Here is a 26680-nt window from a genome sequence, read left to right as displayed (position 1 = left end):
ACAGTCTTTGATCACTCGCCAGACAACAGAGAGACTGGTGAGGAATTATTGTCCCTGAAGCAAGGATCACGCAGCGTGACTGATTACGCCTTCGAGTTTCGCACTGCAGCAGCAAGAAGTGGATAGAATCAACCGGCTCTCAAAACTGTGTTTCGCCAGGGATTAAATGCCGACATCGTGACCGAACTGGCATGTCGAGATGATCAGTTAACACTCGACTCGCTGATTGATTTAGCAATTCGCCTGGATCGTCTACTACGAAGCCGCCACCCCATACGCAGCGAGGTGAAAGTACCAGTGCAGGAGTCTCCCGTGGAACCCATGCAGCTGGGTCAGACACGGGTTAGCATGCAGGAGAGAGAACGAAGGTGCCGTGAACATCGCTGTTTTTATTGCGGCGATGAAAAGCACTTCGTGCAACAATTTACATTTACATTTATTCACTTAGCAGACGCTTTTATCCAAAGCGACTTACAAATGAGAAAGATACAAGCAAAGCGATATCAAGCAGAGAACAATACAATAAGTGATACCATATGAGATCTATTAATTAATTAAACCTGTTCCTTCTGTGATGCCGGTTGTAAGAGTCCCCGTAGAAGGTCAAGGCTCCCCTGCTGAATATTCCCCGGAGGTTGATGATCTATATCTCGGAAGAAACTGCATGTCTTCCCACCACTTAGCCAATTCTGATGCCTTAAAGCGGTTGCCCAAGAAATTGGAAGGGTTGTCTCTATTACTTCAGAAAGACATTACAACATTAATCAGTAAGTTTCCTAATCCGTGGCGCTGTATCATGGCTGACCCTGCGCTCTGACTCCAGTTTCCTGACATGCTGGGGTATGTGAAGAAAATAGTTTCACTGTGCTGTAAAATATATGTGATTAATAAAGAATAAATACTCATTATATGTTCTTTTGCTACACTCGATAATTTCCTCTATTATACATTCATGGCATTTGGTCTTCGTAACGCGTCAGATAATTTCTAGCGGCTGATGACTCGAGTACTTGGGGATGTTCCGAATTGCGCCGCATACCTAGACGATGTGGTAGTCTATTCAGATACCTGGAAAAAAAACAAAACCTTGAGCTACTAGAGCTTGTTTTTACTCGTCTCTCTGATGCTTCATTAGTTTTGAATTTGGACAGATGTGATTTTGGGAAAGGATTTGTCTCCTATTTGTGTAAGCAGCTGGGACTAGGGGTCAAACAATTAAGTGTCAAAATTCAAGAAATATGCTTGTCCCAAGCTCCTCTACCAAGGTATTACCTCTCCTTGGGGGGGGGGGGGGGGGGGGGGGGGGGGATGTTTACTGGGGTGTTTACTGCACCTGGGCACAGTGCAGACTCCAAGAAAAGAACGAGGAGAGCTCTGTACTGCTGAGGGACATGGTGAGAAAAAACTTCCTTCATCATATCAAAATAATATTTCTAATATTTTACAGCGTTGTATTAAGTACTATGCATTAGGTATAATAGGCTTATTAAATATGTGAGCTTATAATAAACTTCTAATTATATAATGAACTTATAATTATAATAATACTAATTATTATCATTATTATTATTGTTAGTAGTAGTAGTAACTGTTGTTATTGTTGTTATGATATTACACACAGTAATGTAAATTATAATAATGTTATGTACCGTTATGTATGTCCAGTTATAGTTAAATATGCACAGTTAAATAATACAGTTATTGCATTAAGAAAATTATATAAAAATCTAGAAAAATCTTAAAAGACTACTTGAAAGTCAGTTAAAAGAAGTGTGTGTATATTCTTTTATTTCTTTGTGACATTCTGCAGGGGGATGATTCGATGCCCTTGGAGTGTTTGGAGAAAAGAGAGCACTCCTTCCCAGATGATGTGTTTATAAAAGCACAGGTAAGATGTTAAACAGATTATATTTCATATATATAAGTGTAAATGTTTGATGCTAATGCAAAGTCAGAAAATCAAACAAGGGTGCAAATAAAAATAGTTCTAAATTTAAAAAAAAATGACAGTAAAAGTCGTAATGTGTCACGTCGCTTCCTTTGTGCAGAATGAAGACCTGGTCTTGGTGGCTCTTGAAACTCTGAGAGGTGTTGCCAATGTAATGACCAAACATCAGTCACATGGGACAGAGAGAAACTGGGACTCTTCAAGTCTATCATAGTAGACAAGTGAGAAAGCTGCAGGAATGCGTAAGTCGGAGATTTCCTGGTCTGAGGGTTCTGGTTCTGACACTTCAGTCGAAGTGCTTCAGAATATGTACTACTGTTGGAATAAGTGAATAAGAGTTTACACCATTATCTCTGTTAATCATTTTCAGGCAGGGAAAAAGTTCCAGACGGCGATGGAGAAACCTGCGGACAGCAGCACTGCTACACTGAGGTCGTTTTTTGAAAAGCTGGAGGAGCGACTGAAAGAGAAGGTCAGTACACAGAGAAGAAACCACATCACTATCACACACTCAAAGCCTGTGCAGGGAAGTGCATGTGGAAATGATGTGGTGAAATTCTGCTGTTTAATATGTGAATGTGCGTTGTGTTTCTGTTGCACAGGAGTTCAGCTCTTGCGCCTGGGAGATAGTGAGAACTGAGCTTCAGGGTGGCCTCGAGGAGCTTCAGACTGTTCTAGAGAGCAGGAACTAAAGAAGAACAAGCCACAGTGTTCCTCACTGCATCCAGAGAACGTTTTCAGCGACTGTTTATCTTGTTTTTATTATAATATATTGTTATTTATTTATTTATTTATTTGTTTGTTTGTTTGGTTACTTACATTTCTGGGTATTGATGTATGCTTTTAAATATTTGCACTTTTTATAAATAAAATCTAATCAAATCAAATTTTTAAAAATATATATTTTTTTATTTACTGCTTTACTTGCACACTGTTACGGCACAGTCTAGGTTGAGCCGCACAGAGTAACCGTTCAAAGACGAAGATTTCTTAATAATGGAAGCCAGGAACGACAGACACACAAAAAAAAAACAGTTTTCAATAAATCGGTGGTATATTGTACAAATAGGCAAGTGTATATACAACTGTACAACTGTAGAACAACTGTAGAACATAACACTAGGCATATCTTCAGGGTGTGCCAAGGCTAAAATGAAAAAACAAAACTTCTTTACCTAAAAGAAAAACAACTCACTAATCACTAATTCACTAATCCAGAAACAGAGACAAAAAGGACCCCACTCCCAAAAGAAATGGCAGCCACACCCCTACTGTCGGTAAAGCAAGTGAAACATATATACACTGGGGAATATATACATATAAGCAGGTACAGGGAGGACCAAACTCACAGTCAGAACCAGAACAGCAGTCAGAACAAAGAATACTATAGCCACAAGGGCAAGCAAACATGAACCAAATCTCCCAACACACAATCACAGGTAACCACTTCCAACCTCCTCCTCAACAACCTCAACCACCTCCTCCTCCACACTCTCCAGCTTCTCAACCTCTGTAAATAGTGTCGCCTATTAGTAATGTTATCATGGAAGGCTGGAACAGAGCAGGCTCGAAACTCTGTGAGGGAGTTCGGACCTGCACACAAAACATGGGACAATACACACAAAACAAGACTTCCCATCCCCAAAGATAGCAGGTTGTAAAGTTCACTTTCACTTTCGCATTGCAACTCGAAAACAGACGAGTGGGTTATGAAACAAATAGTTCGCAGCGCGAAAAAAAAAACTTTCTCAAACGGAAATACTAATTAGGTGTATTACAAAACTAAAACTAAAACTGAAATAATCCATACACTTAATAAATAATAATAATAATAATAATAATAATAATAATAATAATAATAATAATAATAATAATAATAACTGGGTGTGAGTTTGGAGAACGCATCCTGGATGTGGTCATGGGGTTCATAAACGAGATATGCTCGATATGAATCTTGTTTAAAGAGATGTTCGATTAGCAGGCTTAATAAACAAGAAGCTATTCCCTGAAATGTTAAAGTCTTGTTTATTTCCGAATAAGTTCACAGATCTGACGCACACTCGATAAAAACTTGTGCCTGTCAGGAAAGTTCTTGCCTAAACCAAGCAATCTTTTTTTCTTTCTTTTTTTTTTTTTAAATGGGGCTTCACTCAGAGTCCTGACTTTGACCAACACTCCCTTCTTAGGCCTCAATGAGCTCGTTCCCTCCTAAGGCCTCATCCTAACTCGATAATTGGTATCTGGCCTCAAAGCTATCTGCTTCTGTGGAGGAAGATACAGGCTGGTACAGAAAGAACAATTATTGTGCAGTAAGACACAGAATTCATCTAACTCAACACACACTTAGAATATACCTTGATCAAAAAGTGTTCTATGGATTTACATTATGCTTCTAAACATTGATTATACATATAGATTATGCTTAAGTAATAAATCTAAATGTTAGTTACACATACTGATTACACTTCATAGATATTTCTATAAATTCAGATGTTTACACCATTGTCTGGTGTAATGGTGTAATGGTGAACTACTTCCATTATCTAGACACTATATGGTCAAAAGTATGTGCACCCCTGACCATCACACCCTTTTTTTCCTCAAACTGCCACAAAGTTGGAAACATACAATTTGTATAGAAAGTTGTTGTGTGCTGTAGCATTACAATTTCCCTTCACTGCAACTAAGAGGCCCAATCCTGTTCCAGTATGACAATGCTCCTGTGTGAAAGCGAGTTCAATGAAGACACGATAAGTGTTAAGTTTGGAAGAAGGTAGAAGAACTCAAGTGTCCTGAACAGAGCCCTGACCTTAACCCCACTGAACACCTTTGGGATGAACTGGAGCTGAAACCTCCTCAACATCACAACATCAGCACCTGACCTCAACCTCACTAATGCTCTTGTAGGTGAAAGGTGAAAGGAAAGGATTTCTTTCTTAATTTTGATTTGAAAATCTTGATTTTTCTCACCATTTTATTGTTGCTTTTGCTGTAAGAAATTTATGATAGAATGTTACTCAGGCCAACATCTTAATATAGAGTTGATTTTACTCAGTCTCCTCTGTTCATACAATATTTAATTACTGTTATTGCAATGTGCCCTGAATAAGTATCCTACAAATAAATATTCTTTTAAACGTGTAATTGAGGATGAACGTAAAGACCTAAACCAATAAAATCATGCTGTCCCAAATGACCAAACATTTCCTTAAAATGTCAAAGGGGTAATCCATGCTTCTGTAGAATATGCTATAATTTTCTTTAACACATGTACCGTGTGTTAGGGGATTTTGTTTCATTAATTGCAAGAAAGCTTTAGACAATATGGAAATTCACAAACTGTCCTGAATTCACTCTATTATTTTCATGTGTGACGTGTTGTGTCCCAACTGCCCACAGTGTCAGAAACAGAAAAATGAATCATCAGAGGATGTCTGATTTAATGGGTAAAAAAATATTTTTTTAATTCATTTATCAATATGATATTTTTTTGTTTGTTTCTTGAATCAGTGAAATTGACCATCAAAACAAACCCGTAGAAAAATAACAATATAACAGTGTTTCCTCATCAGCTTATGCTAATAAATAAACAAATACATACATGCATAATGAATAAATAAATAAATAAATAAATAAATAAATAAGATTATCAACAGCCAAATCAAAAGGACACATGAATTCAATTAAGACATTTAAACATGACAGATTCAGTAAGCCTTTTGGTCCCATATTTGGTCCAATTTCTAGACAATAATAACATATACGGTTAAATATTCTGTTTGTTCTTCTTTAACAAAACTAGCAGGATTTTTTTAGTTGGTCCTTTTCAATAGTTTATGCTTCACATTGGCAGCAATGATGTCCATCCTCCAAAGGTCACGCTGTACCACATTCCTGATTCGCTCCAAAGAGTCTGCGCTGTACTTCTGCAACAAAGATAAAATAAATATACAGTGACTATCCAATAAATATCTATCAATATACATTAGCATACATCACTACTCTGTTTCTGTACATTTACATTTATGTTTTTTGTCCGACAGATTGTGCCTAAAAAACGATCACGGAAATATCCATGCTTTTATTTTTTATATGTTTTCATCACACCAAAAGTAATTCCTTATTCCTCACGTATTGCTGAATTATTTTTAGACACGGGTTTGACTTACATCAAACACGGCACACAGGCGTTGACTTTAAGGAGAACTCTGAGATATGAGCTCCTGCACACTGTACTGTGGCAGTCGCTACACTACTGTGAGAGTTCTACATAGTGTGAAATATACAGTATATACTGTAGGTACGGTTGACTGTTTCATCATTAGTTTATTTTAAGTTCAGGAAAACAAGGAAGTGATCCCTATTTCGCACACAAGCCTTGAGGTTGTTGACATGTGATTTAAGTAATATACTCGTTAACTGGGTCATAAAAAAGTCCTGAGGCAACATTAGGGTTTGCATACAGAATATCTGGGGAGCGTAGTCCAAACCAGCACCCCCTTAAATCTGGCCCTGCATGCCGTTTTCTCATGGAAAGCCTGCACCATTACCAAAATGGGAATCGTCTGCACTTGTGAAGAGCGTCAGACCGCAACGAGCGCTACGTTATCATTAAATCGTTAAAAACAGCTGTTCAGTAGCTTTAAAACACCATCCATCCCCACACCTCTGTGATCTATAGCGCTCATGAAAGAGGCCGCCAAATTGGGCATTTTAGTGGACGTTGAAGCCGTATTTCCGCCTAAACTGACATCTTGGACGCTGCCACCGAGCTCACTGTGTTTCCAACGATCAGTTTCAAAGTCCCCAGGTTACAAACTTTGCTTATTCAATCGTTCAAACTGGACCACAGGAACCCAGCCGCCATGGCCGACCTCGGTGTGCTCTCCTGGGCTTGCCCTCTCACTTATGCTCGTGGACCAGTATTCAGCAGTAGCTACTACTACTAGTGCTAATCTGAAGCTCTTAAAACGTACATAGTCACCTAAAGCCAAAGACATATCCATATACAATTTTTCATAGTGTGTACACTGCCTGCGGTCTATTATACGCATAGTGGCATGGGTTATTGTTTCCCATTTTGGACGCCATGTTGGTAACACCATGACATCAGAGACTGTATATGAGATACCCGTGCAAGTATGCTCTCGCTATACAGTATTTTAACTCTGTCGAGTGCTTAATGATGCCTGTCTGGCATTCCTTGGGCCAAACTTTTCCTACCATATAACTTCCTAGCACATTAAATATGAAAGTAACTTACAGCTTTATTCAGTAACTTCTTCAACTCCTTGAAGCGTTTTCTCAGTTTTCTCTCAGTGGGTGAGCGTCCTCTTTTAGCATATGTCGATGTCTGTTTCAGAAGAAAGCATTAAAGTTACTTTACTGAACATCACTACTTCATTACTTCACACTGATCATAAGTTGAAACTTTTTTTTGCTATAGCAAAATTTAGCGTCCCCTAATGCAGATATTCATAATTATTACAGCATATTTACCCTACTATATTAGTACAAGACATTTATTCAACACTTACACATTTTGTAAGCTCTGTTAACTGCCGGGTTTTAAGTATGTTCAGGAAATCACCCAGTGCCCTGCGGTCCCATTTTACTTCACCCACATGAGACACAGCATTGAAGAGACTGATGATCTGCTTCGTGGCCTGAGCCAGAAACCTCACCTGATCTTCTACCTGTACGAAAAAGACGTGTTGTGAGTGTTGTGCTCCTACAAAAGCATTAGAACCTTAAGTAGATCCTCAATTTAGCTTTTAATTTTCAAATTACCTTGGCCTTCTCGATTTCAGTGTATTCCTCACATGGGAATGAACTGTTCACTGGAACAATCTCTCCACCCTAAAAAACAAAGATGGAAAAAAAATGTAACATAGGAATATAATGCGTACAGCGTCTGACATTATCAACATCTCGGTCAAAACAGCTATAAATTCACCACCAATTCAACTAATAATCTTCACAAATGTCCTCATAGATCCAATCAGGAAGACTGCAACATCCGGGTGAATATCGTTACAGAGTAATGATAAATCCACATTTAATACGATATGCAAACCTAATCCTGAAACAATGGTGTTTTAGTGATTCCCGACTCAGACGTAAGGTGTATAACAAAGACGTGATAAGAGTGGCATTTTTCATATGCCTCATACCAATACCAAACTGTGACTTTTTTGGAAACGCAGCGACAGGGAAGACTACAGTTTAGAACATGTGGTACATTATCTATTACCCAGATTTTTAGTGCAATTAATTATTTGACTAAGTTCAGTTTGTATTATTATCATTGCAAAATAATTATAATAATGACTAATGATGCTAATAATGAAAATAATTGCAATAATATTAATAATAATAACAATTATTATTAGTTGTAATCGTATTATTGTTATTGATAATAGCAATAATAATATAACTGTAACAATAATAGTTATTATTATTATTATTATTATTATTATTATTATTATTATTATAGCTCTACTACTACTACTACTAATAATAATAATAATAATAATAATAATAATAATAATAATTGTTGTTGTTGTTGTTGTTGTTGTTAATAGTAGTAGTATTAGGTTAAGAGCCTAAATCTCAGTTGAGTCACCTGCTTAAATCAGAGAATTTGAGAAGTAAAGCTTCCTCCACTGACTCACCATTTCCTTCAGCAGTGACACACAGAAGTTGTTCTTCGCTCTGTACTGGCTGATCATCCAGTTGCAGGCTTCGCTTCGCTCCTGCACGATGAAAAACAGCAGAAAATAAAGACAGATCCATGACTGTTTGGTGTCCATGTTCGCGCTCTCGGCTGGTTGAGCTTGTTGGAGACATGGTGCAGCTCGCTGGGTTTTATCCTCATGTATATGGAAAGGGAAAACGAAGCGCGGCCGTAACTCGAAGCTCGAGCCACCGGGACGCGGTGAGAAATCCCCAGCGAGCTCCTTCAGCCACCCCCGATTTCGCTTTCACTTTCCACTGAGCCGACTTAGCATAGCATAGGAAAACGACATCTAACTACAAACTACAAACTAACACATTATACAGCATGTTGTTTGTTTGTTTGTTTGTTTTACAGAGATTTATGACGTGTTTAATCGCCGACAGATTTAAATCCACTAGATCGCGAAGTGACTCCTGTAAGACTTCTCCCTCTGTACAGAACACCAGGATTGTTGCACTGTAGCGAACGAGTCGTTACAGCGAACAGATTTTTGCTCAAAAACAAAAACAAAAACAACAACAAAGTACAGATATTTCAATCTTACCTGCGGGACAATCGACACCGAGTCGTTCAGATGTTTCCCCGCTCGATTACAAACCGAAAGCGAGTTTACACACAGAAACCCTTCCGCTCGGGGTTTGTCGGGTCTTTCATGTCTTTCGGTGACGTGAGCTGAGTGCAGAGACGGCTGGTGCAACGTGGTGACGACACTGCAACAGTGCACACGTGCACAATGCTGTAGAAAAAAGCAAAGCGAACTTACATCACCAGCGGACTTTCTCTTACACAGTCTACACAACAACATAAATTAAAGCATTAATAAAAAAAGAAAGATGTAATAATAAGAGGAAGCAGAAGAAGAAGAAGAAAAAGAAGAACGGACAGATTACTACTACCTTCTTCTCCTCTTCCTCTTCTTCTTCTTCTGCTTCTTCTTCTTCTTCTTTTTATACAGGCTACTGTAGCGCCTACATATAGAAATGTGTATAAATGCTAAACTAAATAAATAAATTAAACACTAATACACTTACAAAAAATATCTAAAATATATACATCAAGCTTATGTATAGCAATATATTTTAAAAAAAGATTTAGCTAAGGTAGAAAGCTGTCTTTTTATTGTGAGAAAGCTTTCACTGTTGTGACACTTCATGACAAGATCAGAAAGTGATAAAAGGGGACAGACATCTCTCTCACTGTAGAGGGTACGGGTCACCTACAGTACGGGTACGCACACTTTGAAGCAATTTATACAGAAATGATGACAATTTTGTAAAAAGAAATTTGTCCAAGTTGTGAAAAGAGCAAATCAAGTTTAGGGATGGAAAAGAATAACTGGAAATGTAGAAGCAGAAGACATCCAAGAAGAAAATTCAAATGCAGGCTTTGCAGGAGGTGCTGAGGAAAAGCATGGAGAGATGGAGGAATATGAGATGATTTAAAAAGAGAGAGAGAAAGAGAGAGAGAGAGAGAGAGAGAGAGAGAGAGAGAGAGAGAGAGAGATAGAGAGAGAGAGAGAGTGGAAGACACTGGCTTTGGTGATGCAAGTCAAGCAGCTGGAGGTCAACTTGCCTTCAGAGTGAGAGTGCTGGGAGCAGGAATGAGAAAAGGCCAAGCAGACATGGAGGAGAGGAGTGTAGAGACAGAGAGAAAGACTGGAGAACAAGAAGTCACACAGGTGGAGGCCAGTTTGGGTTCAGAGCGAGAGCACTGGAAGCAGGAAAGAACACCAGTGACTGCTTGGACAAACCGCTGTACAATGAGTGCTCACATGGCAAGAACGAGACGAAGAAAAAAGACTCAGTGCTTTACCCAATACTGACCTGTAGGTAAAGGAGCAGGAGAAGTCAAGGAAACCCTCAGTAAAAAGGCTTGATGTTTTCTTTTTTCAAAATGATCAATAAAAATCTTAAGAGTACTCCTAACTCTTTGTGTTTTCATTTATTTTATTAAATTATTCCATCCATCCATCCATCTTCTATACTGATTATCCTTCAGGGTCACGGGGAACCTGGAGCCTATTCCAGGGAGCATGGGGCACAAGGCGGGGTACACCCTGGACAGGGTGCCAATCCATAGCAGGGCACAATCACATACACATACGCACACCCATTCATTCACTATGGACACTTTGGACCTGAAATCAGCCTACCATGCATGTCTTTGGACTGGGGGAGGAAACCGGAGTACCCGGAGGAAACCCCCACAGCACGGGGAGAACATGCAAACTCCGCCCACACAGGGCCACGGTGGGAATTGAACCCCCGACCCTGGCGGTGTGAGGCGAGCGTACTATAACCAAGAATCCACCGTGAGCCTTTATTAAAGTGTTATCTATATAAATAAAATACAAGAGAATACATAATATCGGTATTTTACTTTTTACACTGTTACGATACATTCAGTTGATTAAAATTTTTAAGCAGTTTTTCACCACCACCAAATCTGGATTCAGACTAGTTTAGAATAGTTTTAGTTGTGGTGGCCAGTAGGTCAAGTCTTTGAAGGTGTTTCAGTATCACTCCTGCAACATCATTCCAGCTCTTCGCATTGTACTCCTGCACAGAGAAATGTCAGATAACAAGACGGTGGACCAACATTAATAATTTTATGAGCAGGAAATGCAAACCAACTCACTTCCCATTTTTAACAAACCTAACATGACACTCGAAAGCAGTAGCCCAAGTCGAGAGGCTATCATACTTGATCCAGCGTACAGTCTTGCAATTACAGCGTACAGTCTAAATGACCCAGTTTTAGACTTACAGTGTTTTTGTTTGTTTGTTTGTTTGTTCTTTATGTAGTTGGGCTGGAAATTTTGCTGAACCCTGGCAACCCTGGTTAATGATATTAGCTCAAACACACTAAGAATAAAGCAGTGCTGCTTGAAAGTTAGAATTTTCTATATTTCTGCATAAATATGATGTAAAACATCAGATTTTACAGTCAGCAATAAAACAAATGAGACAAAAATATTATACTTGGTCATTTATTTGTTGAGGAAAATAATCCAATATTATATATCTGTGACTGTGAGTGGCAAAAGTATGTGAACCTGTAGGATTAGCAGTTAATTTGCAGTTGAAATTAGAGTCAGGTGTTTTTGTAATCAGAGGGATGACGATCACGTGTGAGTGAGCACCCTGTTTTATTTAAAGAACAGGGATCTATCAAAGATTGATCGTTACAACACATGTTTGTGGAAGTGTATCATGGGAAGTGTATCATCTTTGCATGGGAAACAAGGTCACTGTTGTGCACCCATATTTCTGACATTAACCACTTTATATTTCCTCTTTCCCTCTCCTAAAAGTTTGCAATATATCTTACTATAGAAATGTGTGTTTACATCAAAAGTACACTGTCTGCACTTACACCTTGCCTTTTTGCACACATGCATTAGATTCAATTCTAATTATTTGGTATAAAACAAGATCTTGGATGTTGTGCAGTATTAAACTATCCCAATCTGGCAACTCAGTCATTAACTCTCTTGTCTCCTGCTCCTCCCCCAAGCATGGGACAGAAGGATTCCTGCCCCACTGGACCTCTATTGCCATTTTTGAATGCTAGGTGCAATAATAATTCTATGGAGCAAAATGGGGCAGTGAGCACACTGTACCATGATCCCCTTAAAGGACTTTATGAAGATAAACATTTGTTGAACGACTGACATATCTGGTGTAGCTCCATACCTGCCCTTGCAGTATATTTTTGGAACTTTGGATGGTCTTATGATTTCAAACAACTCATGATTAAAACTTGTACTTTTCAAACAGATGTGCTAGACATCTTACTGTAATACTTACTGTATTTCTAAGATGAGAAACCAGACTTCTGAAGTGAATTTCCATCTCCTTGAACATTCTCTTGTGTACTTCATCTGTGACTATATATCTCGCCTTGTTTTGGGAATGAAAATGCATGTAAATGTCAAGAAATAAATCTGAGATGCTTTCATACATCACCCTGTCATGATTAAACACCGTGCACTCACACATCGTTCCAGCTCCAAGATCTGACGATCCACTTCAAGCAGGAAAATACGCAGTTTATGTTGGTCACAGTTCATCTCCTTAGATTTTCTCCTATAGATCCTCATAACACCCTTTAGAGTCCGCAAAATGAACAGTATGTGGTCATTTGCCTGTTGAACATAAATAGGTAGATTAAGTTATTTTAAGGAGAACCTGCGATAGCCAGCGTCCCATCTAGGGTTCATTCTGTAGTCCCACCTCATGACCAGTGTTCCTGAGCTAGGCTCTGGATCCACAGCAAAACTGTAGGATAAACTGTTTACTGCAGATGAAGGACTGAATGTATAGTTGAATGAAATAATAAATTAAAAAATGAATCAATTGAAAATTCATCCCCCAATATTAACTTTTACAAAGATGGGTTTTTGCTGTAGCTCAGGTTCTACGAATGGACAGACAGACAGACAGCAGCGTGGTCAGCATTAAAACATCATTAAAGCAGCACAATGACTTTTTAAAAAATCACTTTTTATTGCCCAGTACACCCCATCAAATCCATCACAGTACTTTATTCAAGATGCAAGATGAAGATGAGTGCACAAACATTCACTGGTGCAAACGTAGATCTGGAATTTAATTAAGTTTAAGAAACATGATCTATTGTTTCACTGAAGCACAATTTATTAAAATTTTGTTTGCCTACCACTTTTTCAACACATGTCACAGAAGTTGTTACAGACATCCATATGTGTAGATTTAGATCCCTAATGAACAAGCCAGAGATGACAGTGGTAAAGAAACCCCCTGAGACTACATGCGGAAGAAACCTTGAGAGGAACCAGACTTTAAAGGGAACCCATCTTCTTCTGGGTGACACCTGAGAGTGGGAGTATAAATCATTACAGCATACAGGTGTAGAAGAGTAAAGACAAAATAATAATAATAATAATAATAATAATAATAATAATAATAATAATAATTGAGTGTGTTCAGGGATGTTCAGCATTGTGAATTGAGTCCTGACATGAGTACAGGACAGTCTTTATTATTACAGCAGGTACACATCTGTAGTATACAGAAGTAAGGGTGAGACAGAGAAATGATAGAGAGAGTCCTGATCAGCTGTCTCGCCGTTTGGTACAGGAACTGCACAGACCCTACAGGAGATTGTGAGAATAGCTGAAAAGATAATCGGGGTCTCTTTACCCGGTATTGACACCTTGACATGAGACCACCCATAGCAGCAGTGAGTGAATTTACTATATTTGGCTACAGTACATTTTTTCTATTCACTTTTTTATTATCCCAAATAATAATTGCTGTAAAACTTTATTAACAGCAGACATCTTTTATTCTAAAATTATATACTAGACTAAAACAGTGTCCTTACCTGCAGATGAGTTATGAGGTTGTATTGTTTGTTTGGGAACTCCATGATCAGATGTCCATGATCATGTCCTGCATCTCTGCACTGAAACAGTATAAAATATCAGACATACTGCAGGTCACCTTAAACACATTTTCTACATGTTCTCTGTGCTCTTTGTAACCTCTGCACGTTGACTTTCTCACTTCACTTACCGCCTGCTGAAGGTGCACAATGGAGTTGGTGCTTAAAACCTGAAAGTTGCTGAGAGTTGCTTTGTTCTGTGTCTTCATCCATGCGCATGCTCTCGCGCAGTTCCAGCTATTGAGCGCAATGACAATAAACACCCACACATTTAATACTGTCATTAAACCGCCTGGAAAAGGCAAAAGCACAAAGTAAATAAAGAAATTATGCAATGAGCAAGGTGCCAAGCATGTCGAACTGGCTCTACTCGCCTTCATGCCTCAACAGCAGGAAAGGTGGAAGGTGTGGAGTGCTCGTATATGCACGCGCGCCAAAAAGTTAATTACTGCACAGTATATTCTTTCAATATTTGGATTACCGGTTTAGTGGCTTTTTTATTTTAGTACATTGACGTGTCATTTGTACCTGCAGGCTACACACACACACACAAACACACACACACACACACACACACACACACCTCAACAGAGAACGAGCAGACTACACCCGTTCAGATAAAAGGTCATGTACCGAATTTAAAGCCTAATTTTTGAGGGGGGAAAGTGTCCAAAGTAATCAATTGTAGTGCATAAGTCATGTCGTCTCCGTGCCTTTTATAAACAGAGCTAGATGTTCCAGATTATTGTGCATCCCACGTATTTAGTTCTATCATTAAATATGACTGAGACACTTCTACTGAGGCTTGTTTTAGTCAGTTTGGGCTTACAGTTTGCAGATGCAAATACCAAACAAACCAAAGACCAGGAGCAGCTCGTACCCATGGAGTAGAAGCGATAAGACTCCTGTACTTCAAAGGTAAACGCATATACGTCGTCTTATTTTCTGTTAACAAACGTTGTAAACAGGATTTTGTGTTTTGTCTGTGAAACCGAATGCAACAGCACCACCAGTGGTCGTAAGGAACAAAAGAAAGAAAGAAATCCCACTCAGAATTATAAGTAGCGACACTGTGGGCCGTAAAGAGCCGCGCTGTAGCAGCCAATCAGTGCAGGTGATTAATCATATCACGCCCACCTAATTTGAGCTCCATTTGGATATATTTCAGCCTTCTTCAGTGACGCTTCAGTTGATGCTCTAAAAGCCCTCAGTAGGCGTGTTTTAGACGGGGGCGGCGGGGGGGGGGGGTTATTAGACTGAACCCATGACCCATGTTGTCTAATCAAAGTACAAATTACCCAAAAGGAAAGACGACGAAAAGTAAGTCGTGTTTTTTGTGTTTGAATGGAAGAGTTACAACTTCCATTATTTATTTATTTATTTATTTATTTATTTGTTTGTTTGTTTACCGTGTTTGCTATTCAGAGGAAACGCAGCATGAACCCAGTCGAGCAATTTGAGCTTGAAACACTAAACACTACACACTAAAAATGTATAAATCACTAATTTGTGTGTGTGTTTGCCCCAATATTCTTAACATTTACAACATTCAACAAATACTCTTAGCCACAGCGACATTCTTCTTCTTCTTCTTCTAATTTATTATTATTATTATTATTATTATTATTATTATTATTATTATTATATTAAGGATAATGTGGGGTTGGTATTTTAGGGGTTAGTTAGGTGTTGACGGAAGAGGTGGGTCTTTAGCTTTTTAGTTTTTTTAAGATATATGTATATACAATTATAACAATTATTCTAATTATATGCTTGTACTTCTAAATTAATATTTAAATTAATAAAAGTAATATATAGTTTTAAGTTAAACCCACTTTATTTAAATAGATCATATTGCTTTAATCATATTATATAAATATTATATTTTAATATTAAATATTCAATAATTAATATAATAATATATATTACTATTAAATATTAATTTAGAAGTAAAAGCATATAATTACCCCAATTGTTATAATTGTGTGTGTGTGTGTGTGTGTGTGTGTGTGTGTGTGTGTGTGTGTGTGTGTGTATGTATATATATATATATATATATATATATATATATATATATATATATATATATATATATATATATATATATATATATATATATATATATAAGTCATGCAGTTGACTGAGAAACACAACGAGGGTGAAACAAAGAAACGCTTACTCTTGCAAAACATCTCATAATACAAGAGCCTTAGGCCTGAAAATCAACATAAAATAAGAATAACGCTCAAAAATATAATATGTAAATAAGCTCAAAACATTAGTATGGCGCGGACTGTATTATTTTCAGCTTTATTTCAATTTCGTTTTTTTCACCAAATCATGCGAATGAAACAAAATGTGTCACTAAGTGAAATTTACATTTTGTGGGGGTTTGGCCACACGAATAAATTAATTTAATACAGAACTTAAAGCATTTAAGTCATTCTAATAATTTAATCTTTTGTGTGAAAATCAGATTTCTTTTTGTCATATTTACTGAACCACTGAATCATTTTTTTAGGGAAAGGTCTGTGGTTAGTGCTCTGTCGTGCCAGTCATATTTCCTCTTTCTGTGAAAGTAGGACTGGTACTGAGCACTTTCGTTTATTGGCGAAACTTCACCAGTAGCTGTATACCAGACCCTCCAGCGAAACTAGAGGTGTGACCTGCAAGGGCAATAGCATCATATGTTTAAAAACAAATGTAGCACTTACCTGTTTTATTTCAGTGTTGCTGTGTTATTGGTATTCTAGTCATTATTTGAAATGTATAATTAAATATACAAACACGTATGCACTCCAAAAAATGCTGGGTCATACAAACTCACATACATATACAAACTCTGAGTTGAGCCTTTTGGGTCATTTAATTGGGTATTTTCTCAGTCTCGGGTAGTTTTGGGATAGTTTTGTGTAACCCAACCGCTGGGTTAGTGGCTGGGTCATTTTCACTGACAGTTGAATCAACTTACCCTTACACCACCACCCCTCCACCACCCCGACGCCTCAGCCCCGCTCCTCGGGTCAAATCACCTCAGTTTGAATTCGCCTCAGGTGAAGGTAGAGGTTTTCGCACGGACTGACTCTTAGATTTATTTTGAGAAGGTTCGTATCAATATATTTATCCATTAAACCATTACTGTACTCTAGAAAAAGCAAAAATGTGCGATAACAGTCCGGTTTACATGACATTAAATGCACCGCTATCTTCGTTAGCTTTGGCGTACTTGATTGTAAAGCCCACTGGGTCGTAACTCAGTTGTTGTTTTTTTATGTTTAAAACGTCTCCTTTGATCAAAATCTGACATTTTCCTCTTAAATATATGAAGTATTTGATTTGAAGTATTTGAGTATCAATATATTTATCCATTAAACCATTACTGTACTCTAGAAAAAGCAAAAATGTGCGATAACAGTCCGGTTTACATGACATTAAATGCACCGCTATCTTCGTTAGCTTTGGCGTACTTGATTGTAAAGCCCACTGGGTCGTAACTCAGTTGTTGTTTTTTTTATGTTTAAAACGTCTCCTTTGATCAAAATCTGACATTTTCCTCTTAAATATATGAAGTATTTGAGTCATTTACTTCAAAGTCTATACGTAAACACCACTTCAGCAGCTCTAGCAAAACATTTACCATGTTGAACATGTACCATTTAACATACCATGCTGACGTATTTCTATAAAAATGTGGCATATTTGACATTTTCAAAGGGTAAAAATTACCCTGAAAAAATTATCCCAGTGCTTTTGTAAAAATGAAAGCATCCCATTTACTGAGTTAAAATTAGCAACCCAATTTGATGGGTTAGTTTAGCCCAAAATGTGTTCCGTCCTATATTTACCCAGCCGTTTATCCCAGTGTTTTTTTAGAGAGAGTGGTGGAAGATTTTAACAACTATTTAGGGGTCCATGCATCGAGTGCTGGTGTGTTTAAAGAGATAGAGCATCGAGGAAGAGAAGACGGTAGAAATAATATATTAAATCACACGCACAAACCCTGTCTCGTTTATTAAAACACATTTATTCATTCTCACACGCAGATCATTATTATGCTTTGCATTATATTATAAGACTAATTCTATACCATATATACATAAACAAATAAATACACACATACATATATACATCATCACAGTAGATATTATCAGAATCTGATGGGTCTTGGTGGTTCTGTAGTAAATCTGTAGAACTTGCGCATGACCTTTAGAATGATAGGACGCGCGCTTTCCCACGCGCACGCGCTGAAACTCTGCGGAAAACAAGGAACAGCACAAAGTTAAAATCAACGTGGTGAAAATGACGAGTGAAATCTCGCGGTGAATTTCAGCCACAGTGACACTCTCACCTTCTCTGATAGAAAATTAGCCAGACTGCTCCAAAAAGCGCTCCAGATTTCCACTTCCTCAGCATGAGCAGAGCTGGCAACCGGAAACTGGATCTGAAAGAAACAAATATTCACCATGAATTTTACAACACGTTTTTGTTTGAAATAACGAACACAACCGAGATCATTATCACCTCAGATTAAAAGATCAAAATTGACTATTGTTATTCCTCTGTATAACTTCAGAACCATGGAGCTTCAGAACAGAACTGAGATTAGACAGGTTTAAACAGGTTTCTAAGAGCTTACACATGTTGTGTAGAATTGTCTCTGGTATCCGAGTAAATCCCGTAACTGCTGCAGCTCACTGGACTTCCACTCGGTGGACGCGTTCTTCATCAGGAGATCAGAGACAATCCGATATGACATTTCCAACACCAGCAGCCTGCTCTCCTCCTGTCCACACCAAGACACACAATCAGACATTAATGATGTATTAATTATTTAATTAATAATTTATTAATTAATTACTTGTTTCATTTGTTAATTAGTTTATTTATGTATAACTTGTTTAATTTGTTAATTAATTTATTTATGTGTTTATTTATTTATCACTTTTATTTATTTATTTATTTATTAATAACTTGTTTAATTTGTTAACTAGTTAATGAAAAATAAATACTTAAAAGAACAGAATCGCCAAAACCTCTTCGTTAATATAGTTAAAAGAATTAAAGTAATAATGATCTATTTGTTATGATATTTATACTCGGTTCTATAAATATATCATCGTTTCCTCTGGGCCGGAAAAGTGACAGCGAAACTGAAAAGCTGTACACTGTAAATCTGTTGTCGTTATTTTCCCAATTCTGTTAGTCAGGTAACTGTAGTGTGTGTAACACAGTCCTGTTCGGTTTATAGAGTAAGAGAAACTCTTCACATTGCCCACCTGTTTGGGAAAGTTTGGATTTGGGACCTTCATATTTTCCGCCTCGGTCACACATCTCACCGGCCGCAGTTCACCCTGTAGGGAATAAAAAATTTCAACTCTCATTCATTCATTTTGTTATTAATTAATTGAATAATAATTATACTAATTCGTAATTAATTATTGAATTTAGTATTACTTAATAAGATAGGTTAAATAATTGATTATTATGTTACATAATTTATTACTGGTTACCAATGAACTCGTCAAATGACCTGCGTCATTTCCGTTTACATGAAATCATTTAGCAGACGCTTTGATCTAAAACGTGCAAACAGTTTTAAACCAAACAAGGAATAATACAATCTGTACATAGGCGCGGATGCAAGACACATCCAGTGAGCTAGAGCTTTATTTGTGGAAGGCATTGGCAGTGTACACAGAGAGAGAGAGAGAGAGGGTGAGAGAGAGAGAGAGAGAGAGAGAGAGAGAGAGAGAGAGAGAGAGAGAGAGAGAGCTTGTATGAACTCTTACCAGGTCGCAGAGCTTCTTGATAATTTCGCGTTTTCTTTTAGACTCCAGATCTTTGGAGCATCTTGCAAACACAGTCGGGCAAATGAGAAGCAACAGAAGCACACACCGCAGAGTAAGAACCATCCTGTCTGCTCTGGTCTGGTATTGTATTCTCACTAAGAACTCAGCTGAAGAATGAACAGAGGAGATGCCTGCAGGCGGCTTTTTATTCTCAAAACACTGAGCCCTATTTGCATGGCAGGAGCAGAGGGAAAGCCCGTGCCGTAGTGAAAGGGAACTTCTGATTTCGTCCACTCAGCCCCAGTGAAGCAGGTACTTCACTGGTGTAAATCAATTATTGTTGTAAAGTGAAACCGGCCCAATGTTCTTTAGTCATGCTGATGTAATGCTTGTATGAATTTCGAAAATACAAATGATGTGTTGTGTAGCATTAGCTTCGCCGCGTAATTCCTGTGCATCATGTTCAAAGGTTTATTTGTATTTCATGTGGGTCCACAGTGAGTAGCCCAGGTTGGGCCAAAACCTTTTTTACGCACATTGGCCCAAGATGGGCAGCCCACTGAGGATTTGCACATTGATGCGTTGAGGTGAAGTGAATAACATTGATTATCTCGGTACAAGGCTCCCTAGCATTTGGGCAGCCCATATTGATTTGCACATCGGCTCGACATTATTTTTTTGTTTGTTTTTTGTTTTTTATGTTCGCAGTAATGACTGTGCTGTCGCATATGTATGTGTGTCAAAACGATTGCTTTATTGGCAGGTGAAAGAATTTATCGCGCGGGGACTTGGGCCGAATTTCCGCCGTCCATCAATGACGCAACGAAAAGGTGTGTCAGGTTTGTGTAGTGAGGAAAAGCACGTGACCAGCTTTCATTTTCGAAAAACAAAACAAATGACGTGTGGTGTAGTTTTAGCTTGTAGTATGTAGTAGGCCGATTAGACGTGAAATTCCTGCATCTGTGACGATAATGTTAGTCACGTGCTTTTCAGAACCGCCAGTGCCCCGCACCTTTTCATTGCATCACTGTTCAAAGTGTTTTTGTCATCCATGTCATTCTGTCAACTCGGGGGTGGATTCAGGTGTATCAGCGCATCAAGTAAATAAAGGTTGCATTTATTTTCTGGATCGATGTGTGGAGGTTTCTGAACTCTAACAGTTGATCTTCTTCAATCAATGTCAAATACTGAATCACGCGCGGAAGTCTTTAGCGTGACTGATACCCGCAGATTAAAAAAAAATAATAATAAAAAAATAAAGTGAACGCATCTACCGGCTTTTCGGATGAACCGGCGATGTGAACGTGTGTAATGTAAAGGTGAATGAATGAACACAGCAGTCCATAATAAAGATAAACACTTTCGTGCTTTACTATTCGATTGTACCAGAATTCACCATTTCTGATGGTGTCCCGAGCTCCTCTGCTGCCTGATCCGCGTGGATGGCATAACCACGTCCTTCTGCAAACACGATCGAGCTTGCAAGTCACGTGGTAACGCTGTACGGTAACGCGGGTATTTTCAAAGTCTTTTAAGCTCTGGGTTAAGCCTCCAACATGTTCATTTCATCTAACCCTTGTTCCCGAGGTCTTTCTCTTTTTTGTATCAATTTCTAATCATCTAAATATGTCTGTTAACTCCGTAAAAACCTGAAGGATTGATATGAAATGTTAAGAAATAACGTCTTCTAAACACGCCTATTTCTCACGTCCATCGTGTCTACCGCAGAGGTTTACGCAGCAGCAGTGACATTAACTGTTTAAATAATTTCCCAATACAATGCTTCATTCTGTTCAAACATGTGGTCAAAACATCTGTTCAAACAAGACAACAACAAAAGAACAGACTATGGAACAGAATAGAACTCAGTGTGTGGGTGTGTGTGTGTGCCACATTGGCCCTTTATGGGCACATTGTGGTCAGTGTCGGCAAGGGCTAACTCAGACAAATTTTCAAATGGCCCAAAGTTGGTTTTCTATGGGCAGCCCTCCCTTGGTATGCCCACTCTAATCCTACATGGACCACTGCATGTCCACACAAATCCCACGTGGGACCATTGAGGCCTAGCCCAACTTGGGTCAAAACGTATTTTACCTACAGTGGCCCAAGGTGGGCAGCCTACACTATAGGCCACTGAGGATTTGCACAATGATGAGACATAGCCCCCACTTGTATTAAGCATGTCAACAAATTTGGCTGACACTCTATTGAATAATACATGTATTGTAAGAATTAAGAGATTTGAAACCCCAAGGTAAATCGATTATCATCTGTAAACACTGTATAGTTAAGGTTACATTATGTTTGATGAATTAGAACTATTTCACACTTTGACAGTTAATAGGATATAATGACATTAATATAAGGGATATATTTAATTGTAAGTAATTATGTTTTTAATTTAAAATAAATAAATAAATAAATAAGTGTCAGTTGAAATCTGTGAGGCAAAAGAAGTGAAGGAAATACACTCAGTGCCCACTTTAATAGGAACATCTGAACAAAAAAAATCACCTTGTATTCAACTGTTCAGTTTTGGTGAGTCTGTGCTCATGATATCCTCAGATTCTTGTTCGTGACTGATAGGAGTGGAACATGATGTGTCCTTCTGCTGTTGTAGCCCATTCACATCAAGTGTTGATGTGTTGTGCTTTCTGAGATGCTTTTCTGCTCACCAAGGTTGTACAGAGCGATAATTTATGTTACTAAAGACTTCCTGTCAGCTCAAACCAGTTCTCCTCTGATCGCTCTTATCGGATTCTCCTTCAATCTCTCTCAACAACAAAGTGTTTCAGCAGACCCTCTGCACAAAGGATGTGTGTGAAAATTCCCAGGAAATAAGCAGTTTTTGAAATACTCAAAGCAGCCCATCTGGCACCAACAACCAGTTGAATTCAGTTAAAGTCAAAGAGATCACACTTGTTCTCATGTTTGTTAATGTGAACATTAACTGAAGCTCTTGATGTACATCTGCATTATTTTATGCATTGTGCAGCTGCCAAACGATGGGGTGGTGTAAACCGATACATGAGGTAAGCGATCGCTTAGGGCCCCAGGGAATCAGGGGGCTCCATCAAATACCTAGAAGCCTATATAATACATATACAAAGTACTAATTTTCTATCATATTTTGTTTGGTCCGGTGTACAGGTGTTCCTATTAAAGTGGATGGTGAGTGTATATATCCATGACTTGTATTGTAGGATAGGTTTTTCATCATATGAGCAAAACGTTCGTAAACAGGTCCACACCTCCTTCCAATAACCTTCATCATATACAGAACACCCAGCAGGACGTGAACCGTGACACGTTTCCAGGACCGAATGTACCAAACTTTACATAAATGTGTGTTGCATGACTTTGCATATAGCAAGCTCTCTAAACTACATTGTGTGCGTAGTTTAGTAGCTGATTTTTGCCTGGTGATGTGCGAAAATTCAAAATGCTATCAATCACCACTGCAATCACAAAAATGAAGTAACCATGAGCCAGTGTTTACTCTCTTTAAGCCAAAGTCCGTCCACTTATTCAGGCTATAAATATCTTAGGCTGCAGACACTGTCAGAGTTTTGAAACGATCTGCATTACTATAGTGCGTTACCATGTGACTTGTAAGGCCTGTTGTGTTTGTTGTTATACAATCCTCATCCCTGCTGCCAAACAGACTGGAGGCCCACCTAATACAAAACTGGAAATAATATTCCATGTTAAGTAAGGGCTAGAGGAAAATTCCCTTCACCAGCTGATATTAAACGTATTTTTCAAGAAAGTAAAACAGAGGGAGTTTAGACTACCATGCTTGATACTATTCATAATAACAGACTTTTTGACATTATGCTTTTTGTTATACAACCCCAATTCCAAAAAAGCTGGTACATGTTTTATTTACATGTGTAGCATGTAAAAAAAAAACCCCAAAAAACAGAATGCAGTGATTTGCAAATCTCATGAAACCATTTTTTATTCAGAGTAGAACACAGAAAACATATCAGATGTTTAAACTGAGGAAATGTACAATTTTAAGGGAAAACTAAGGTAATATTGAATCTGATGGCAGCAACACGTCTCAGAAAAGTTGGGACAGGGCCACATTCACCACTGTGTAGTATCCCCTCTTCTTTTACACCAGTCCGGATACATCTGGGAACTGAGGAGACCAGTGGCTGGAGTTTTGAGAGAGTAAGTTTGTCCCATTTGGGTCTGATACAGGATTCTAGTTGCTCAACAATCCTGGGTCTTCTTTGTCCTGCTTTACGTTTCATGCAGTGATTTCCATTACAAAATTAGGCCTGTTTTTAATGCAGTGCCGCCTGAGGGCCCGAAGATCATGTATTGATTTTCACCCCCGTCCCTTGCGCCCAGATTTCTCCAGATTCTCGGAATCTTTTGATGATTTATGTACTGTAGATGATGAGATATTCATGAGACATTATTTTGAAATTGTTCCACAAATTGTAGACTCAGTTTTTCGTTTGGTTTGTTTTTATTGTAATGATTTCGTTATAACTGTAGCACAAATGTTTCGCAACATTTTTGCGTATAATAACCTAACTTCAATTAACCGCTAATAATTAAAAAAAAGAAAGAAAAAAAAAGAAAAAAGGTTAAAATAATAGTAGTTGATTAGTACAGGACATACGTCTCTATTGTGAAAACGTTTATTAGTTACATGATGATCATTATCATGCTGTATAGTAATTAATGTGCTAAGTACCATAAATAAATAAACAAACAAACAGTGTCACAGTAGACATTAACGGCTTCTAATGGGTCTCCGTGGTTCTGTAGTGAATCTGTAGAACTTGCGCATGACCTTTAGAATGATTGGGCGCGCGCTTTCCCACGCGCACGCGCTGAAACTCTGCGGAAAACAAGGAACCGCACAAAGTTAAAATCAACGTGGTGAAAATGACGAGTGAAATCTCGCGGTGAATTTCAGCCACAGTGACACTCTCACCTTCTCTGACAGAAAATTAGCCAGACTGCTCCAAAAAGCGCTCCAGATTTCCACTTCCTCAGCACGAGCAGAGCTGGCAACCGGAAACTGGATCTGAAAGAAACAAATATTCACCATGAATTTTACAACACGTTTTTGTTTGAAATAACGAACACAACCGAGATCATTATCACCTCAGATTAAAAGATCAAAATTGACTAAAAAAACAAACAAACAAACAAATAAACAAAACAGTCAAATGGGTTTTTTAATTGTTATTCCTCTGGATAACTTCAGAACCATGGAGCTTCAGAACAGAACTGAGATTAGACAGGTTTAAACAGGTTTCTAAGAGCTTACACATGTTGTGTAGAATTGTCTCTGGTATCCGAGTAAATCCCGTAACTGCTGCAGCTCACTGGACTTCCACTCGGTGGACGCGTTCTTCATCAGGAGATCAGAGACAATCCGATATGACATTTCCAACACCAGCAGCCTGCTCCCCTCCTGTCCACACCAAGACACACAATCAGACATTAATGATGTATAAATCAATCAATCAATGAACTAGTGAGAACATAATCATATCATAACATTTTTATCATGCCTTTTTTCTCGAAATTGAAAATCGTTAAATAAATTGGCTATCCATACTCTCACTCCTTTGTTAACTGTTAGTCAGGTAACTGTAGTGTGTGTAACACAGTCCTGTTCGGTTTATAGAATAAGAGAAACTCTTCACATTGCCCACCTGTTCGGGGAAGTTTGGATTTTGGACCTTCATATTTTCCGCCTCGGTCGCACATCTCACCGGCCGCAGTTCACCCTGTGAAAAATAACAACACCAAAAAGAACAATGTTGTTTGTGTTGTTATTAATGAATATAAATATTCAAATTCATATAAAAACTAAACACTAGATAAGCATTATATTAATTACGACTTATGCGGTGAGTAATGTATCAGCACACACACATGGCTTGATTACTGTACAGTTTTCGTTACCACCGTGTGTCACGCAAGTTTCGCAACATTTTTGCGCATAATAACCTAATTTCATTTATTCCATTTGTTATTATAGTCCAATGTTAAATTATTAAAATAATGGTAATTATTTTAATAATTTCCAATAATTACCAAGAGAAGATTGGCAGTTCTCCAAAAACCAGCACTCTCTTCAAAACCTTTTCTATTCTTCTCTGTCTCCCTCCTCCCCCCTCCCCTACCTCTCTCACTGCATGACCTTGCCACTTGCTCTTCCCACAAGGTTCCCCACAGTCAGGAACCAGCTCTCAGCCACACACATGCATAGACCGGCTCCTACTCCATGTAACTGAAACTGACCTGCTCGCCCCTGTCAGAGAGTGAGACCTCAACCTCCTGTACACTGTCTAAGCAGTCTGGCTTCAAGAGCAATCGGAGACTGCTCTGCTTGTCACTGAAGCCTTACGACTAGCAAGAGCAACCTCTAGATCATCTGTCCTCATCCTACTCGACCTCTCTGCTGCTTTCGACACTGTGAACCATCAGATCCTCCTGTCAACTCTCTCCAGCCTGTCTTATCCAACTGATACATTGATGTGTCAGCTTTACACTGAGCATTATTTGTGGAAGGCATGGGCACACATGGGCACACACACACACACACACACACACACACAGAGGGTGAGAGAGAGAGAGAGAGAGAGAGAGAGAGAGAGAGAGAGAGAGAGAGAGAGAGAGAGGGAGAGAGCTTGTATGAACTCTTACCAGGTCGCAGAGCTTCTTGATAATTTCGCGTTTTCTTTTAGACTCCAGATCTTTGGAGCATCTTGCAAACACAGTCGGGCAAATGAGAAGCAA

At 38.4% G+C, this 26680-nt stretch overlaps 4 protein-coding genes across 8 annotated transcripts in view; all 4 read right to left on the bottom strand.

Moving 5' to 3' along the window:
* Window positions 1–5386: 5386 nt before the first annotated feature.
* Window positions 5387–9350, bottom strand: ifn (interferon). Of its 2 annotated transcripts, NM_001200178.1 has the most exon segments (6): window positions 5387–5874; window positions 7212–7301; window positions 7486–7644; window positions 7739–7807; window positions 8623–8703; window positions 9232–9350. In NM_001200178.1, coding segments are annotated over 5 exon segments (489 nt in total). In that variant the 5' UTR covers window positions 8680–8703; window positions 9232–9350; the 3' UTR covers window positions 5387–5760.
* LOC108256863 (interferon a3) lies at window positions 9235–14400 on the bottom strand. Of its 2 annotated transcripts, XR_008393403.1 has the most exons (7): window positions 14246–14400; window positions 14055–14135; window positions 12685–12834; window positions 12497–12589; window positions 10840–11245; window positions 9584–9655; window positions 9235–9423 (listed from the first exon to the last, which is right to left on the bottom strand). XR_008393403.1 is itself a non-coding variant. In XM_047150532.2 (5 exons), exons 1-5 carry the CDS (start codon window positions 14396–14398, stop codon window positions 11144–11146), a joined length of 579 nt encoding a protein of 192 aa, XP_047006488.2. In that variant the 5' UTR covers window positions 14399–14400; the 3' UTR covers window positions 9965–11143. The 2 variants fall into 2 exon arrangements, 1 of the variants encoding a protein (XP_047006488.2); XM_047150532.2 differs by lacking the exons at window positions 9235–9423; window positions 9584–9655 and having other exon boundaries at window positions 9965–11245.
* Window positions 14401–18127: 3727 nt separating this feature from the next.
* Window positions 18128–20087, bottom strand: LOC128629112 (interferon kappa). Of its 2 annotated transcripts, XM_053675518.1 has the most exons (5): window positions 19904–20087; window positions 19391–19465; window positions 18751–18897; window positions 18463–18549; window positions 18128–18366 (listed from the first exon to the last, which is right to left on the bottom strand). In XM_053675518.1, the coding sequence occupies exons 1-5, from the start codon at window positions 20024–20026 to the stop codon at window positions 18262–18264; spliced, it is 537 nt and encodes a 178-aa protein (XP_053531493.1). In that variant the 5' UTR covers window positions 20027–20087; the 3' UTR covers window positions 18128–18261. The 2 variants fall into 2 exon arrangements, with proteins under 2 accessions (XP_053531493.1, XP_053531494.1); XM_053675519.1 differs by lacking the exon at window positions 19904–20087 and having other exon boundaries at window positions 18463–18555; window positions 19391–19495.
* A 4397-nt stretch (window positions 20088–24484) lies between these two features.
* LOC128629110 (uncharacterized) overlaps window positions 24485–26680 on the bottom strand; it is a 2287-nt gene continuing 91 nt past the window's right edge. Inside the window, exons 1-5 of one of the 2 annotated variants that reach the window (XM_053675489.1) lie at window positions 26588–26680; window positions 25591–25665; window positions 25200–25346; window positions 24861–24947; window positions 24485–24764 (exon numbers count right to left, since the gene is read on the bottom strand). The exon at window positions 26588–26680 is cut by the window's right edge and continues 91 nt beyond it. In XM_053675489.1, the coding sequence (XP_053531464.1) occupies window positions 24657–24764; window positions 24861–24947; window positions 25200–25346; window positions 25591–25665; window positions 26588–26680 (510 nt within the window). In that variant the 3' untranslated portion in view covers window positions 24485–24656. Of the gene's footprint in view, window positions 24765–24860; window positions 24954–25199; window positions 25347–25590; window positions 25666–26587 lie in introns of those variants that run through there. The other variant, XM_053675490.1, reaches the window with a different exon arrangement.

The sequence above is a fragment of the Ictalurus punctatus genome, chromosome 24 (genome assembly GCF_001660625.3).
Source record: "Ictalurus punctatus breed USDA103 chromosome 24, Coco_2.0, whole genome shotgun sequence".
In the NCBI taxonomy this organism is placed as follows: domain Eukaryota; kingdom Metazoa; phylum Chordata; class Actinopteri; order Siluriformes; family Ictaluridae; genus Ictalurus; species Ictalurus punctatus.
The sequence above is the reverse complement of the archived record's forward strand: the minus strand, read 5'-3'. Positions and strand labels throughout refer to the sequence as shown.

Bases quoted from the DNA above. Each gene is read 5' to 3' on its own strand.
- LOC108256863 (XM_047150532.2), bottom strand. From the start codon at position 14,398: ATGACAGTATTAAATGTGTGGGTGTTTATTGTCATTGCGCTCAATAGC. The intron at 14,136-14,245 runs GTAAGTGAAGTG...ATACTGTTTCAG, and splicing joins TTGTGCACCTTCAGCAGGCG to TGCAGAGATGCAGGACATGA. The intron at 12,835-14,054 runs GTAAGGACACTG...TATGTTCAACAG, and splicing joins ACCTCATAACTCATCTGCAG to GCAAATGACCACATACTGTT.
- ifn (XM_053675042.1), bottom strand. From the start codon at position 8,760: ATGGACACCAAACAGTCATGGATCTGTCTTTATTTTCTGCTGTTTTTC. The intron at 7,302-7,485 runs GTAAGTGTTGAA...CTTCTGAAACAG, and splicing joins TAACAGAGCTTACAAAATGT to ACATCGACATATGCTAAAAG. The intron at 5,875-7,211 runs GTAAGTTACTTT...TCTTTGTTGCAG, and splicing joins AGAAGTTACTGAATAAAGCT to AAGTACAGCGCAGACTCTTT.
- LOC128629112 (XM_053675518.1), bottom strand. From the start codon at position 20,026: ATGGTTCTTACTCTGCGGTGTGTGCTTCTGTTGCTTCTCATTTGCCCG. The intron at 18,898-19,390 runs GTGGGCAATGTG...TGGTGTGGACAG, and splicing joins ATCCAAACTTTCCCAAACAG to GAGGAGAGCAGGCTGCTGGT. The intron at 18,550-18,750 runs GTAAGCTCTTAG...TTTCAGATCCAG, and splicing joins GACAATTCTACACAACATGT to TTTCCGGTTGCCAGCTCTGC.